This window comes from Rhagoletis pomonella, unplaced genomic scaffold (genome assembly GCF_013731165.1).
Source record: "Rhagoletis pomonella isolate Grant_MI unplaced genomic scaffold, Rhpom_1.0 Rhpom_scaffold_00005, whole genome shotgun sequence".
Classification (NCBI taxonomy): domain Eukaryota; kingdom Metazoa; phylum Arthropoda; class Insecta; order Diptera; family Tephritidae; genus Rhagoletis; species Rhagoletis pomonella.
This window is the reverse complement of record NW_023458559.1, coordinates 19,273,435-19,291,980: the sequence shown is the minus strand read 5'-3', so window position 1 is coordinate 19,291,980 and position 18,546 is coordinate 19,273,435. Positions and strand designations below refer to the sequence as shown.

The window sequence follows — 18,546 nt, the reverse complement described above, 5'->3', positions numbered from 1 at the left end:
TGTTGGAATCTATTAAATTTTGACAAAGTTATGGGCATTTAAAAAAAAAATTCTCGCTGTCAATTCGAATAATCGATTTTTGCCTGAAAACTAAATCGCGTTTAATTCGGCCGAAAAATTTTTCCGAGCCAAAAGAAAAAATACGCGTCTCATTATTTGGACCAACAAACAATGTACTTATTGAGTTTGGTCGAAATTAAAAATCATGCTCGTACCTGACCGGTTGTCTGGAAATGGAAAGCATCAGAAGAAAGTATTAAAAATGAATTATAAAAACTAAAATCGAAAAACGCTGATTAAATTACAGATTCCCCAAATTCTGAAACAGCCAAAGGAATGAGAATGAAAAATTCTTTTTAAAAAGCTTTAGAAAAACCTGCCACATCTGATTTGGCTTGTAAGCTGTTTAAACAACGATCTCGCCATTATGCTGATTGTTTCTTAAAAATACTTGGCATCCGCATTCGCATCCGCGTCCGCGGATGTTAGCTGTTAGATATTCGCGTCCGCATTCTCATCTGCGGATGTCTAAAATTCCACATTCGCAACACCCCTAATACATACATACATACATACATAGAGAGCAAGGCAAGGAGTTTTAGTTCGGATTGAAGTTCCACTCTACGGTGGTTAGGCTTTCGATGTCTTCTCCTTGTATATATAAAAAAAACATACAGAGCAAGTGAAATAAAAGCTTTTAAAATAGAGGCACTTTTAAACGTTTACAGAAAATGTAACAATTCCCCTCTGCAATGAAAAATTGTTCACGGAGAAAAAGGCTTAACCGACACTGCGGGCACAAAAAAATGTAAAGAGGGTACAATTAAGCACTTAAGCCAAAATTGATTTCGCTATAACTTTGTAATGGTAATTCGTAGGACTTCGAAATTTTGACAGCTGTTGCGTATGGTGGTAGGTAATCGATATGCGTCAAAAACAGAAAATCGAACAGGTTGTCGTTTACGCCCTTTTGGCGGTTAGGGCTCGATGTAATTAACTCACCATAATTTAATCTGACGCGCTCATGTGTTCTGAACATCGATTTTTTTTTACTATTCTAATCGACTACCCTACCCGCGCGGCCCTACAAATAGGCTTAAAGCTTAAACAGACGGCAGCGTTAATCCGGATTAACTCGGACTTGAGCCGGATCAACTGCAGTTAATTCCCGAGTTGATCCGGATCAACGCAGCCGTCTGTTTATGCCTTAAGACTCAAAAAATATCCCCCGTACTATTAGTATTAAATCATGATTCTTAATATCCTTGATATGTATTCCCTTGCTCTCAACCCTTTAAATTTGTTTTTTTCCACAGATGTCCCGCCTAAAAATGGAATATGAAAAGCAGCTGAATCGCAAGAATAAACGCCATTCAACTTTCGATTCAGCGCGCGATTTCGAACAGATAATTAGCGATCGCGACAATTTACGAGAACTCTGCAGGACCTTCCGGAGCGTCTTGGCAGAACTTGCTAAATGCGTTGTCAATTGTGAGGATGACATAAATAGCACATTAATGCAAGAGGTGCAGCGTCTGGTGGCACACAATCGTACCTTGGATGAGCAAACACCTGAGGTGGATATGAATATTTCCTTCTTGAATGCTTCACTGAGCTCAAACAAGCAGTCATGCTTCATACCAGATGTGCACAATTTGTTGGAGGTAGTGGAAGATCCTAGTCTGGTGGATTTCGTTAGCAACAGAAGTGGCGATTTAGTCGAAGAGTTCGATTTGCATGAATGTCTAGAGCGTTTAAATTCCGAGGCATTATGTCTGTTGCATTTATCGGAAGAGCTGCATAAACGTCAAAGGCGTCGATTATCCAGCTTGTCCAGCGGTCTGGAGAAAATAGATAGCTGCTGTGAGGAAGATAGCGTCGGTGATAAGTCACCAGCAATGGGGGAAAACATACACCGCTTTTTGCGTACTTTCTCGCTGAATGAACAACATTTACCAACATACAGAGAGCATATTAAACAGCAGCAGGGACATCTACTCAACTCATTGCCACCTGATTTGAACCAGTTACGTGCTGAGCGTTCGAATAATAATGATGATCTCTTCTCCACACCTGGCGGTAATGCCTCCGAACTAAATTTTCAGGTGCATGAATTGAAGAATCGTCTAGTAAAATCGGAAAATGATCGCGTCAAGCTGCAGGAAGAGCTGGAACACACAATCAAGAGGAATGCGGAATTAGGACAGGAGCTACAGGCGATGCGTGATCAATTGTCTCAATTAAATTCGCTCAATCACACCGACTATGCGGAGGGCTATGGTCACGGGTCGCTTAGGAGCCCCCAGCGAGCTTCCGGTTCTGATAAATCATCAACAAGCTTCACACAGTTGCAGGAGAAGGCACGCAATATACTGTCTTCGCCGCCGCAACAGCAGCCCAGTAATGATGCTACCGTGGTGCTGCTGCAAATGATTGAGGATTTTTGTCGCGAAGGCGAGAAGGTGGTCGAATGCGGAAAAAAGGATCGTGAGGATCTGCAATCGCAGGTGAGTAGAAGAAGGTTTTGTTGAAATGAAGACTACAATTTCAATCATGCAGTAATTATTATTCCACCGTTTTGTGTGAGTGAATATCAAGTGGTAGCCTTTTTAAAGAAAATTTATTATGAAATTTTAACGATGTAATAAAACTATGTTTGTGATCGTATGTTTGTGGGCGCATGCTATACTTACATCAACAAGCGAATGCATGTTATGTGAATTTAAGTAAATTGTAAAACTTAAATAAATATGTATGCATTTAATATTATGATTACAAAAATGTGCGATTGAATAAATATTTATACATTTGATTGCTCCCTAATGCACACTATGCAGATTGACGCGGCGGATAAACAATTAAAAGCCACACGTCACTTCCTCGAAGAGCAAGCTGCCGAACGGGAACAGGAGCGTGATGAGTTTCAGCGTGAGATCGAGTGCCTAAAAGTGCAGCTACGCGATAAAGAGAAGGAGCGCAGTACATTTGAAAATGCCTCCAAGGAGGTGAGTGGAATATGCAAGTATTCTGACGCTATGTTCTTTTGCGTTTGCTGATATGGTGGTTTGTGTGCTTCGTTTTCTTTCTGTTTAAAGTTTCTTTCGGTTCCTGCTATTGGATAAAAACTGACTATTACTACATACGTACATATGTGATTTTTCTTTTCAATACTTATGACTAAGTTAAGCTGTTTTACAAAACTCATCAATACAAAGCATCAGTATCCTTTTTTCTAAATCATAAATCACAGTAAATTCTTAATTCCCCAATCATAAAGAAATGCCAATTTGCTGTTTAGTTGCGCGAATTGGATAAGAGCATCTTTTGTCATTTAGAAATAAAAGAGACTGATGCGTTTTTATTGATGCATTTTTGAAAACAGCCTTAATGTTTCTTGTAACTTATTCGAAAATCTGTTTTGAGTTGACCTTTTTTTCGACAGTGTCAAATATACTACATTACTAATATTTCATTTCAATCCTCTATTTTTAGTACTATGAATGGGACTATGAATTTATTTTATAAAAAACATGGGTTTAACACTTGTTTATATATATTGTTTTTAACGAATTTGCTTAATTTGCGTTAACTACTTATTTTAACATTTTCTGTGTACAATTCTGATTGTTGCTTTTACTAATAATGTTTGTTAATAAATTAACTAAATACTATCATTTGCAAGTATTTGTCTAAATAGTAAATGAAGATATGGACTTTACACAATGTAAAGATGAAAATATGTATGCTGCACCTTTATTTTCTGTATTCCACTTAGTTATCTACATTTTTAAATTTTCTGGAACGGTACTTTTGAATTTATTATAGTTAAGAAGCTACGAAATATATTTGATGAAGCTCCATCATTTAGAATCATTTGAATATAAGTGTATAATGGTTTTAGAAAAAGGACTTATAAAGAATTATGAAGTAATATTTTTTATCGGTCAATCTATATATCGACACCTGAGTGGGAGATCGACCTATCTCGGCAGCCAATCGAAAATGACCTATCTCAGAAAAATTTTCGAGAACACCCTATTTCAGAATTTGGTTGAAGAACGCTCTATCTCAGAATTTGATTAAAAAACGCCGTATCTTAGAATTCAGCTGCCGATTCTAAAACGCTCTATCCTAGCACATTTTCAATATATTTTGTATTATATTTGAGATAGGGCATTTTTGAACCGAATTCTGAGATAAGGCGTTCCTCAACCAAATTCTGAGATAGAGTGTTTTTCAGTAAAGTTTTGAAATAGGGTAAAGCTTTCGGGGATAGGGCGTTTTCGAACTGGTTGCCGAGATAGGTCGATCTTCTACTCAGGTGTCGATATTGTAACCGAGTGTTAAAATAACATTAGATAGGTTAACGAAAAGCGATCAACAACACAAACGAGGTTAAGTCATAAGAGACCGGGTTAACTATTGTGAATGAGCCTGGGAAATTTTTATTTACGGCAAAATCTGTATATATATATACGTTCACCATCTTCAAAAGAGGCACATTTCAAAAATGAGATCAGAAAATAGTAATCATGAAGAAAAAAAAATTCAATTAATTGGAGGTTAGTTCAATGAATTGATTTATGCAAAACTACCAATTTTTGTTTAGTTATGCCCCTTTTTAAGATGCTGTGTGGTATGTACCAGGGACGTGAACGGTTCGAACTGTTTTTGCACTATTGGATCGGTTCGTCAAAGCGGTTTTTTTTGATCTTTGAACCGGGGTTTCGGTTCGGTTCAACGGTTCGGAAAACAAAAAAATAACGCGCAAGTTTAAGTGTCAAGTGCAACAACGTGCAAGGTTAAGGGTCAAGTGTCTGTCAAATGGGATGGGTTGCCTTTACATTTTATATTGTCACATGGTACACAACCATGGAAGGTATTACCATGTTTAACAAAAAGAAAAAAATGGGTACATTTATCTACTGAAAATTGGTTGAAACGAACCTTTAAACCCTTATAGAAAGTGGTTCTATTTTCGGTTGGGATCAAACATTTGTGGAAAATTTCGGTTCGGTTAATGGTTCAGTTAATTAATAGAAAAAAGTGGTTTTCCGGTTCAAAACCGGTTAACGGCCCTGATATGTACATATCGTCGTTTAAAGTGCAAAACCGCGTATCAACAAAATGCAAAACCGCGTAGGTGAAGTTGTATAAATTATTTTCTAACGAGTAAAAACACTCATATTTCAAAATGGTACTTTTTTTTTATAAAACAATCGCATTTCTGGCTAGTATATTTCAGGACGAATGGATAAGGATTGAGCCAAGAGCTTGTGTGAGCAAATCCAATTTTTGGCAGCCAATGTCAGTTACACGGTTTTGCAGAATGACGATACGCGGTTTTGTACTTTAAGCGACCATATAAATGAAACGATTTCGTTAAAACTACAGGTTTTAATTGGTTCTTGTTTATAAATTCATTTAAACTAATCACAGGTTTCATGGCGGATAGCCACAGGTCTGTTTGTTGTAGATTGAAATTGTAATCGATAATAATTGAGTTTAGCCCGTAATGAACTTAAAAGATATTTGGTGATTGGACTATGTCGCCAAAAGCTTTCATTTTTACTTGACACTGAATGCATGCCAAACACTTTAGGGTGGTTTTCCAGGGATGCTGTATCCATATCTGCGTTAATTTCTCTTCTCTCAACCATGGAGTCCCACTAGATTAATTTTTTTTTTCAAAACTAATCGTGGGTGCATTCCAAAACGTCAAAATACAACGCATCAGTCTCTTTTATTTCTAAATGTGCGAACTAGTCCTGACTCGACCTCAGCGACCTCTATCGGTAAAAATATTTATGTCGGTAATACATGTTATGAATTCAAATGAAATCGCACTGCAAATACTGTAGAGATATTAAGCTCCAGCGCCCTACACAGTGCTAGAAAAAATGTATAAAATCAGGGAAAGCACCCGAAACAAAACTTATTGTAGGTTGTAGGCAGCGTTGAGTACAACATAAAAATAGGTTTAAAGTCCCTGAACCCTCCATTTTTATTAAAAAAAAAAAAAACGTTATTTTCGTACCTGACGCATTCATCTATATCCTGAAACAGCATCCTTATAGTAACATCTCAAATTTGTAGGATATTTTTCTCGAGATTTTTACCGCGCAAAATTTGTTTAAAAAGATTCGTTAAATTTAGTGTCATAAAGTGCAAAGTCGGTAGGACTTGCCGTTAATTTTTGGTATTTTTTTTTTTGTAGACGGTATTAAAATTGTTTTCATACAAAGTATGTTCGACAACTTTTTAAAAGGGAAGCAAATGGGCAACAGTTTCCACATGCACTTTATTATACTAAATTTTAATGACCTACAAAACTGCAACCAATTTTCTTTTTAAGATTTTAACTAAAAAGTTTACAATTTTGGTGAAATATTGCAGAATTAATTTTTATAGTTTCTTGCATAAAGTCTGAAATTTGATTTTATATGGCTTTCGTTAGGAAAAGAGCTTTTCTTTCATAAAAAATAATAAACATTAAATGCCTAAAGACAAATAGCCAAACCTTGCTAAAATGTTGAGTCCTAATTTATATTTTGGTCACTGTATGTATCCCTCGATTCCAATCACGGTCATTCGGGTTAGAAAATAATAACTGTTTATGGCAGGGGCCGTAACGGTTATGCTTTTTATCAAAAAAGTGAACAAAGAATCGTTATTTTTTCACCAATATGTTAACTTTTATTTTTTCGGTCAAAAATAAAAGTTAACACTTGACTTTTGTTTTTTCGGTCAAATATAAAAGTTAAAATATGACTTTTGTTTTTTCGGTCAAAAATAAAAGTTAAAATTTGACTTTTATTGTTTCAGTCAAATATAAAAGTGTAAACTTGACTTTTACTTTTTCCGAAGATTACGTTCGAAAAGCATTTACGGAAATAGGCACCTATAAGGAGAAGCGCATTGAAGTTGATACGGACGTTAGGGATTACTGGGAGAGTAAAAAATGTATATATCCCCGACTAAGATATCTGGCATGTATTATACATCAAGTACCAGCGACACAAGTCAGTGTAGAACACGCGATCTCAGCACTAAGCATATTCTTAGCGATTTGCGATACAATTTGCCGGAGAAGAACTTGGCAGCGATATTAATTGTTAAAATGAATTCCGAATCATTCCTGTAAAGAGGTGAATAATTTAAAGCTTAAATTGAAGAAACTCAATATATTTGCAGAAGATAGAAAACTGCAGTTGAAAGGATGTGCATTTTTTATTAAAACATATTAGTGGTATTCACCAAATTGAGCAAGTGAGCAAAAGAGCAGATTAGCTCAAGCAATGCCAGTTGTCAACAGTCGTTGCTTGAGCTCATCTGCTCTTTTGCTAGAGTGCCAGGCTACTTGCTCAAGTTGGTGAACTACTACTACTATTGTATTGTGAATATGTAAACTGCTATGTTGAATGAAACAATAAAAGTCAGATTTAACTTTTATAACTGCCCGAAAAAATAAAAATAAATTTTTAACCTTTATTTTTTACCGAAAAAATTAAAGTCAGATTTTAACTTTTATATTTGACTGAAAAAATAAAAGTCAAGTTTTAACTTTCGTGCCCAGAATTTGAGAAACATCTGAGTCACTTAAATGCAAACACTTGGAAATTGAATTTTGGTTTCACAAATTTGATTTTAAGTATAAAAAGATTGAAAATACATCAACAGGCCATTCACTATTCCTTAAAAGCACCAAGTAAATGCAGGCAACATCTAAATACAAAACAGCTGATATGCACTTTGACACTTTATCCGTTTTTACCCGGTAAAAAAGTCCGGGCTGTTTCGGGCAGGAAGAAGCAGACACTTACGATCCAATGCGTTCCAATTTTCGCTGTCTAATACTCATTTCGTTTAGTACCGGAATGATTTCTTGGCAGTTTTGGGCACCCGCGGGATCCCGCGTTGCGTACGGGAAAGAACCTAGTATCAGCATAGCAGCTGATTTTATTTTTAACCGACTTCCAAAAAAGGAGGAGGTTATCAGTTCGTCGGAATCTTTTTTTTATTTTTATGTATGTTACCGCATAACTTTGGACCACATCAACCGATTTCGATAATTCTTTTTGCATCGGAAAGGTAGTGTCTCAGAGGTGGTCCCATACTAATCTGGTTAAGATCCGATCAGTGGATCATGAGATATATATATATATATTTTTTTATATGAGAGTTGAAGTCGGTTTTTTTTGCTAAAAATTACTTGTTTTTTTTTTCAAATTATTTGGTCTCGAAAATTTCAACTATTTTAAATTATTTCTCACAAAAATTCTTAATTGTTTAAATCTGTTTGCATGTGAAACCTTTTTCCATACAAAACAAGCGCTCGCCCGACTCAGCAGCACAACCGCTGATTACTGAGCCTTGCACCATGGATAACTAGATATGAAACTCTCAAATTTTTTCTGAGATCGCGCCCAGGAACTCGTTTTCGTACTTGGCAGCATTGCCAATCCCTGGGCAGATAAACAGCTGACATGCGAAGTGGCGAGCTACCACAAGATGTGTGAAAAATGCATCACATTGAATTCAGTGGATTACTTCTTCCCGCATTTTTTAATATTACTATAAAACAGTATTTGTAACTAAACGCGATTTTACTGGCAATATAAACACTGAAATATAAAATAGATATGAAAAATATTGCAACTTTTGTTCGTTGTGTTTAATCAAAAGTTTCTCCATAAATTTCTCTATAAATGCCCATACATGTTTTCGTCACAGTGGCTCTACTGGAGAATGTTATAAAAAGTACACACTTTGACAGCGCTCTCACGAGAAAAAGAGTTTCATATCTAGTTATCCATGCCTTGCACAGGATGGATCGATGATTCGAGAAGCAAACCAATTTACTAAGAAAGAAAGTTGCACCAATTTTCTTTTTTTTTCAATTAAAATTTTTTATTTTTTATTTTTTTTTTGTATTTCACAAGGCACGCTTTCATATAGAAGAAAAAATCAGAACAGTTGTTGACTCTTTCGATACCAGAAGCAACAACAAAATACAGACAAATGTTGCTTTTGCTCTAATGCTACTACCTATTTGATATGCCATGGTATGCGGTGATTCCTTAAGCACATACAACCAAGGTGTATTAAGTAAGGTGTGATTGACAACTTAGTGCGGCTCTCTTTTGAGGTACTACCAAGGCATATTAAACAGGTAATAGCATTAGAGCAAAAATAACATTTGCGTGTATTCTGTTGTTGCTTCTGGTATCGAAAATGTCAAAAACTGTACTGATTTTTTACTTCTAAATCAAAGTGTGCTATGTAAAATACAAAAAAAAATAAAAGATAAAAAACTGAGATTGGAAAAAATAAAAATTGTTGCAACTTTCTTTCTTAGTAAATTTGTTTGCCTTTCGGAGCATTGATCCATCCTTTGCAAGACACAGTAATCGGCGGTTGTGCTGCTGACTTGGGCGAACGTTCCAAAGCTGCTATTCAATCGCTTGTTTTGTATGGAAAAAGGTTTCACATGCAAATAGATTTTAACAATTTGTAATTTTTGTGAGAAGAAATTAAAAATATTTGACGTTTTCGAGACCAAATAAGACTGGATCACAGATTTTAATTTGGTTTTGTTCTCCAGACACCACTATCCAATTTCTATGTAGAATTGCTCGGTGATCCCGTAATTCGGGTTAATTTTTTTTCTATGGATACGTTTTTGACATATTTGCAATTTACCGTTATTCAGCTTAAAGCAAAAATTGGTTCCTTTTAATCACGTATATCATACGAACCAATTTAAAAATACGGCAAATGAATAGACATATAGACATCACTTTTCGATAGGGCTTATATCTTAGTCATAAGCAATAATCGCCTAAATCGAAAAACCTGAATTCGAGAAAAACCGCTTTAAAGATTTGGATTGTAATGTTAACCTTATGGGGAAACCAAAATATTTTCATCTTTTTTAATAGCTTAGCTAACGAGATGGGAGTTTCACATAAATATAGAATAGTAGTTGCAGAAACCGATAGTATATATAACTCAATTCTTTCTTAAGTCGACTTAGGCGGTTATTGGTATGACCACAGGATATGTAGTTTCAGGCAAATTAACTAATCATTCCAGCTTTTTTTATTTTTTAATGAAAAAAGAAAAAAAAAATCAAACTTTAACTGAAGAAAAATTAAAAAAATAACAGGTTTTGTGCCAAATTTTTGCATTTGAACTAGCCTGTTCTTTTACAAAGAAAATCAAGTTACTGATGAAGAAAATCGATGGATAAATACGAAATAATGAGTGATCAAATGAATATGCGCAAAGATTTTTTGTATAAAAAATGAACAGGAAAGAAAGTTACTCATACGCCCCGTACACCCGAGTAACACGCTTTACTGCTCGTATTTCATACAAAAAATCTTTGCGGATTTTCATTTGACCACTCGTTATTTCGTATTTACCCATCGATTTTCTTCATAAGTAACTTGATTTTTGTCAACGTTATTGTGCACAGAGAAATTTTCGTTTTCAAATTTGTATGGAACGTTTTACTTTTAAAAACGTTTTGACCCAGTTTTTGCACCTACAATATTTATTTAAATTTAAATTTAAAATTTTTTAAAATTAAATCCTAAAATGTTTTTTCTTCATTTTAAAAATATGCGTTTTCAAATATGATATTCAAATTTAATTTTTATTAAATCACAAGTCGTTTGGTACACAAATTGCCAAAAATATATTGATATATGTATATATACTTATAAATAAGTTACAACATTTAATAAATGAAATACAGATTTTACATATTACTATATACATATGTACATAAATACATACATACAGATGTTCCTGCCTTACTTCCAAGCTGGGCCTGCTAATTTTCCTTCACGCTGATCAAATCCTGTAATTTAAATTAAAAAAGTTTTAAATTATTATTTAATAACCCATAAGAATTTGTTTTTGTAAGTTACTCTTACCAAAGCTTTTTTCGGTCAAAGAAGTCCACCAATGTCCCTTATATGTATTTAGGGGTTAGAATGGAAGTATTATTTGTATATACTTCATCGCCTTTTCTGAAGATTGAAGTAACTTATTTATCTGAACACAATTTTTCCGACAAGTGATGCAAACATATGAAAGTTTTTCATTATAGCCAGGTAGCTTTTTAAATTTTAATGCAAAACATTTTAGTTTTAAATATTAAATAAATTAACGTTTTTATTTTAAAAATGTCTGGCTTTATTTTGCTTGTTGAAACTTGTGTCGCACTACAACTTGTTGGGACAATATTCTAAAATGTTTCATTTTAGTTTTTAAAATACGTCGTTTGTTCTCCTCAGTAAAAAAAGGTGAATATGTTATAACGATCGTTTTTGTTTTGCGAATGTTTCCTTTTAAAGTCGTAAGTACAAATACTGTATTTTTTATTTTGTATGAAGTAAAATTATAGAAAAAATTTTATTTTACAATTTCTTTTAAAAACTTGCGTTTTACCTGTATCATTTTCTCTGTGTGGCTTATTAACATTTAATTTTAATATTTATATTGAGCTTTGTGCCACGATTATTTTATTAGGAAAAATGGAAAAAGCAGCAAAGTCTAAGCGGTAGAAGTTATTGCAGCTATTTCGGAGATCACCACATCTCCTCATCCGATTCTTTTTTCTAGACTTCAGCAGGGATCGAACCCGCGTCATCGATGTACAAAGTCAGAAGCGTTAACCACTGAGCTATGCACACCCCGTAAACTCGTGTTGCTAACTCATTTTCTTTATTCAACCTACTGCTATCAAGTGCAGCTGATTTCCCCCTATTTAAACTTGACAGCGTGTATACATATAACAGTCCATTGTTTGTATTATTAAATACTTAAGATATTTATAAACAGTTTAGGGAATGTTGAATATATCTCACACCGAATCGACTTTCATGGCACTCATGAAAAGCAGTGTTGGAAAATGTTAATTTGATTAACGATTAACAAGTTAATCACGATTAATAATCAAAATGAATGAGTCTCAATAATCAATACGATTAAGCTTAGGCCCAGTGTTGCCGGAACTGGCAACTTGTCAAATAAGGTTAAATTAACTACACAAAGAAACAAGTAATTTTTAAGCAAAAAACACAACTACCTTCAATTCTTATATGAAAATTTACGAGTGCCGTTAATTTTTTCATGATTCAATGATCGGATCTAAACCAAATTAGTATGGGACCACCTGTGAGACACTACCTTTCCTATAGAAGTAGATAGAATTATCGAAATCGGTTTACGTGGTCCAAAGTAATGCGGTAATACATACCAAAAAAAAAATTATAATATTCCGACGAATTGATAACCTTCTCCTTTTTTGGAAGTCGGTTAAAATGTAACATAATTTTGTCAAACAGCGTCATTTTCGGGGTTTCCATTTAAACAATTTTAAAATTTTGAACAGAAAAAGTATTTTATAAAGCATGTTCACATTATCGTAATTTGCCGCTCATTCGTAATTCATAAAAAAATCGTGCTGAAAATGCGAAATTCGCGAAAATTCCACCAATTTAAAAAATTTGCTATCAAAATTTAAAATTTTGTAATCAGATTTTTTAGAAATGTTTTGGGCATGCATTTTTAAAGCCAATTTAATTCCAGTATAATAAGGTTCAAGTTCGAAGTTGTGCATTTTTCGATATAAAAATACGAGTATTTTGAACATAAATAAGTATTTTGTGTGAATGGAAATGCGAAACGCCTCCCACCAAAAAAAATCTCAAAAAGCAGCGCGAAATTTGAGGTACTTCAAACGTTCACTTTTTGTACTGAAACTGACTGAGCTATAAAACTTCATACCAAACAATTTTCTGTCAGCCTGGTACAACGCAGCCATGTTTCTAACCGGGGAAGGATTGAAAAGTTTATTTCTGAAGTAACGTTACTATCTTGAAGTTACCAAGAGCTTCACGTTGCACACAGGAGTATTTGTATAATAAAACCGGTCAACCGGAGTTATCAACTTTGATAAAATTCTCTTTAAACATATTATTTCTCAAGCTATGTAACCGATCCATCAGTTGGCAGGATTTTTGACTACGTCAAATATAACATAGCCTTTATTGTGATAATTTTTTTTCTGCGCTTCCAATAGCTGCATTTATTTCTTTCGTTATAATGTTTTTTATGGACTAATCCTAAAATAAAACTAGTAGATATACAAAGAGAAAGCATGTGCCATAATTTATATTCTTTTGAATTATTTGAAATGGGGCCTATGGGATATTTATTTTTAGCAAAAATTTCAATTAAATAACAGTCGTTTTGTTTGCTTGTCTGGTCTCGTCGGGCAATATTCTTTTATAGGGATATATTTTAGATCCTTGGCTATAAAACTCTGTTATAAAACTGTCCGTCTACGTCTGCTTTCTACGCTTTTTAAAATCAAAGTTTAAGATCCTTCAAAAGATATTCCAAGCAGAAATGTTCAACGGCTGGTTATAGGGAGAGTTGATGCTGGCATAATTAACAATCTGTTAGTCTGATCGAATACTATTTGTCAAAGTTCTGGTGAAAAAACTCGATGCACCGGTAGTGTCTACCTACTGTTTTCTACATCGGTAAAAATAACTTAATAATATAAGAAAACGAATGAGGAAAAGTGCGCTCGATACACAAATGCTTTCGTCGGAGCTGAGTACCAAGATTTACTGAATTAAAATCAAATTTTAGTGATCTCGGAATATCTTTAGAAGGGCTATGAAACTGGACAATAACACTCTTCGCATTCTTTTTTTTTTTGATTTTTAAGTTATTTATTTAATTTAAATTGAGAAAGCATCAAAATTTTAGAAACTGAAAATTCTACACAATTCGCAATTATTCGTAAATGAGAGCCAATCTGAAAAAAACGGAGGGCATATCCGGACTTGCCGATCTAAATATGCCCTAGAAATATGAATGTCGTTTTGGAATTTTTGTGGAGTAGGCTTTTTGTGGACCTATGGTATTCGATGAATAAATATGTCACGAAAATTAACCTAAAATAAATGTAGTTAGCCTTTTTTTTCTCATATAAATGCCTAATTATGATTAACTTCCGTGCTTTCTTTCAGTACTTATCAGAAAAACAGACCAAATAAATTTGACTGGTTTTACTATGCAAATACTCCTCTGTGCGTTGGCGAAAAGATATACATGATTACTTATACATTATAACTTATAATAAATCTTGTGAAAATCTAAAAAAGATATTATAATTGAAGGTTGAAATGAACAAAAAAACTTTTTAACAGAACTTGTTTTCGAATTTCTGCATACGAGGTATTTAACATAAATTTTACTTTTCGCTGCCCTGTATCCGCCACTGAATCCGCCACTGCTTAAATATAAACAAGTATTTTTTAAGCAAAAACACAACCGACTTCAATTATCATATACAAATTTATTAGTACGGTTAATTTATTCATGATCTAATGATCGGATAGTAAGCAAATTAGTATGGACCACCCTTAAAAAAAAAAAAAGTAAGTGCGCCGGGGCCACACTGGAGAAGTGAAACTTAAATTACATGCATATCTATTCTATCTCATAACCAATACACGTACATACATACATACATCTGCTTTTTCTTAAGGTTATATTTTTTGTCTTTTTTCTATCTAGATCCCTACCTCTACCCTTGCACTATGGGAAATTTGACCCTATTTTGTGGCCAAAATTCTAAAGGTTGAGATATCAATTTAAAACTTGGCCCAGTAGTAGGACTAGAAGTAGTGGCTTTGCCGCGCAAAAATTAACCCGTAATGGTCCCACCTCCAATAAATAGCGTAATGGTCACACATGGTTCAGTGGACCCCAACCCAATAAACAGATGCCTCGTACGTACTATTTTAAATATCGACTCGAATCTTCCACTGACCTTACGTTTAAAACTTTCTGTTTGTTATCTGCCAGGTTTTTGCCAACTTTTAAATTATAACACCGTGAATTATTTCATAAAACTCATGATTTTGTACCAAGTAGTTACCTAACAAAAATTATAATTTCTTTAATACCGCACAAAATAGCAGTGTAAGATTATGGGGAAATAAGAGACCAGGGACTGTTCTACCGATTTATGATGAGTTTTTTTAAACGTTTTTAAAAATTTTTTTAAAACACTAAATACATTTTTTTTAATTGTACAATTTCACTTTAAAGTCACTTAAATGCGGACATTTCTTTGGCACAACCGTTAAAGTATAATACAAATTTTTATTGGTAAATATTCTGCTAATCGTCACTCTTTCTTTCCACTTTTCACTTTTGAAAAGCAGCAAATAGATTACGAGATACACGCATTTGAAAGTGGCACAAAATTAAGCTACACATTTGCCGTTTACAGAAATTTTCGAAACTATCTGTTTGAGGGTTACCAAATCAACGTAAGTCAATTTATCGAAAAACAGAGCATACAGTTTATTACTCTGAAGTATTCTCTGTAAGATAAGACAAAAAAAATTAATTTTAGGCAAGTCAAGAAATTGACTTTTGGCCACAAAATAGGCTCAAATTTCCCATAGTGCCCATTCTAATAACATTTATGTTATTCTGTTATCCTTTATCTTAATTTTCATCTTTATACTCTATCGATAACAAAATCAATAGTAACATCCAATAAAATATCGATAGTAAAAACGATAAAAATATCGATAACAAAACCAATGAAAACTTCGATTGAAATTTTGATAGCAAAATCGATAATAATATTGGTAGCAAAATCTATTAGAAACTCAATAAAAATATCGATAAAAAATGTCCATAACAAAATCTTTACCTAAATCGATGAAAATATCCATAACAAAATCGATAAATATCGATAACAAATTCGATAAAAATATCGATAACAAAATCGATAAAAATATCGATAACAAAACCAATAAATATCAATAACAAAATCGATAAAAAATATTGATAACAAAATCGATAAAAATATCCGGAACAAGTTCGATGAATATCGATAACAAAAACGACAAATATCGATAACAAAATCGATAAAAATTGATAACAAAATCGATAAAAATTGATAACAAAATCGATGAATACCGATAACAAAATTGATAACAAAATCGATAAAAATTTCGATAAATACCGATAACAAAATCGATAAAGTTATCGATTATTATATTGGTAAAAATTAAGATAAATAATCTATAACAAAACCGATAAAAATATCGATTATTTTATCGATAAGTCCCGAGAATTCCGAAAATCTCTAAAATGCCAAAAAAATTCCCAGATTGAGTCTCTGTGTTCCTCTCCATATCCTCTCCTCTTTAATTACCTTTATTTTAATCTTTCTTCCCCTATCTTTATTTTTACTTTTATCGGTATCCTCATCCTCCTCTTTGTCTTTACTTTTATGTTTATCATTTTCTTCATCTACATATTCCTTTCACCTTTGCCCTTATATATATAAGTAAAGTGTTTAAATTTACTTTAATGAAGACATTTTTGTCTTTATCTTTACACATCTTTGTTGTTGTTTTTGTTTTTATTTTTACCTTTGCCTTTATCCTTTTCTTTATCTATGTTCGTAGTCACCTTTACTTTCATTCTTGTATTGTTCTTTTTCTAAGTGTTATTCTTTAACCTTTTATTAGCAAATTTTTGTTAAAGCAGTTGTTTCAGTGCCAACCATTTCCGTTGCACCATTTCCGTTGCACCATTTCCGTGTGCAATTTCCGTTGAATTTGCTAATTTACTCCCAACCAACCAACCGCCGCTAAAGAAGTTTCACTTCAAAAACCTTTTTTTTGCGATGTTGCTTTCGACCAGGGCTTGAACTCAGGCCCTGCGGAGTGGAAGCGCGCACTGCCTACCACGATTTCTTAAGCATTGCCAAATATCCTGGTGAGCTCCCTTTTCAAAAGAAGCTTTACCCTGTTTTTAGTTGTATTGATGTCAGAAAGAACGAGTTTTGAAACGTGGGTCACAAAATATCGCAACAACGGGACGATACGGGAAGCGGAGTACGATTTTCATCAAATTTTTTTAATAACAAGTAAGAAAGTCTAAGTTCGGGCGGAGCCGAACATTAAATACCCGGCGCAAGTATTAAATATATGTTTTTTCACCTTCCCGAAACCTTCCGCTAGATGGTAAGCCGGGGTGTATCAATTTTGAGTAAATTAGCGTCCTTCAATTTCGAAATATTGAAGTTTCAAGCATTTCTGAAATTTACCGTTATATGAGAAGCGGCCGTTATTTTAGTCCGATTTCAATAATTTTCAACGTTTTGCTTATATGTGGCAAGCACAATAACCACACCGAGTTTGGTACAAATTAGTAGAACGGTTACCGCTATACATATATGTGATCATAAGTGGGCGGTGCCACGCCCATTTTCCAAAATTGGTATGTTGTGCGAAGGTCAACAACTGTGCCAAGTTTGGAAGAAATTGGTGCAGCGGTTACCAAGATATACACATGTAACCATAAGTAGGCGTGGCTACGCCCATTTTCCAAAAATTTATAATATTCTTATATTTCGTCTAAAAATTATTGCAAACATCAATTTTGAGTGAATTATCTTCAGTAGTTACTAAAATATCGCAGTTTTCGTATTTCTGGAAATTACCGTTATATGGGAAGTGGGCGTGGTTAAAGTCCGATTTCGCCCATTTTCAATACCAACCTACCATTGATTAAGGGAAACCTACATACCAAATTTCGTTGAGATATCAATTTTTGCTCGAGTTATCGTGTACACGGACGGACGGACAGACGGACAGACGGACAGACGGACGGACAGACAGACATGGCTTAATCGATTTCTTTTTTCATCTTGATCATTTATGTATACATTTGTCTATATCTATCTCGATTCGTTTTGGCTGTTACAAACAACCGTTATGTGAACAAAATTAATATACCCTTGTGCACAAGTGCGCTCGGGTATAAAAATGCATCAACCACGCGTTTTTGCTTAGCGGAGTTCATTGTTTTTCATCTTTTACTTTGAAGTTTCTCCTCTATTTACCAAAAATAACGCAGGCTTGCAATATTTAAATTTTATTTCCCCCTGAAATCGGCCCAGTATTGTAAGACTTTTTGTGTTATAATCTTTAAATTTTATATAACACAGTCCGACATGAACATTTTCTCAATAAAAGGCTAGTAGCAATTTCTAATAGATTTTTGCTCGCTGAATTTGTAAAAATGGAAACTTATATATTTGAATTTTACGAAAATAAGGCGAATTCCAAAATCTGCTGGAAACGGCATTTTATTTTATTTTATTTTTTTTTTTGAAACCCAGCTTAGAAAATGGCTGCCGGCTAAACCGAATTTTTTTCTTGGTGTTTGCTTTTGCAACCGGCTAAATCTAGCCGGAAAGCAGCTAAACTGGCAACACTGCTTAGGCCCCTGTTATGAGACAACTCAACTTGTAGACAACTCAACTGTTTTTTGCTATTGCGGTCAGTGTTTCCAGGTCTTCGAAATCGATAGTAACATCCAATAAAATATCGATAGTAAAAACGATAAAAATATCGATAACAAAATCGATGAAAAATTCGATTGAAATTTTGATAGCAAAATCGATAATAATATTGGTAGCAA

The 18,546-nt window shown here is 33.8% G+C and overlaps 1 protein-coding gene across 6 annotated transcripts in view; it reads left to right on the top strand.

The window, feature by feature from the left end:
- The window catches only part of LOC118738752 (pericentrin), a 242,401-nt gene that overhangs the window by 184,542 nt on the left and 39,313 nt on the right, over positions 1-18,546 (top strand). For 5 of the 6 annotated variants that reach the window (XM_036469700.1, XM_036469702.1, XM_036469699.1 and 2 more), the window contains 2 exons: positions 1,317-2,507; positions 2,838-3,005. In XM_036469700.1, coding sequence (XP_036325593.1) covers positions 1,317-2,507; positions 2,838-3,005 — 1,359 coding nt within the window. The remainder of the gene's footprint in view (positions 1-1,316; positions 2,508-2,837; positions 3,006-18,546) is intronic. The other variant, XM_036469701.1, reaches the window with a different exon arrangement.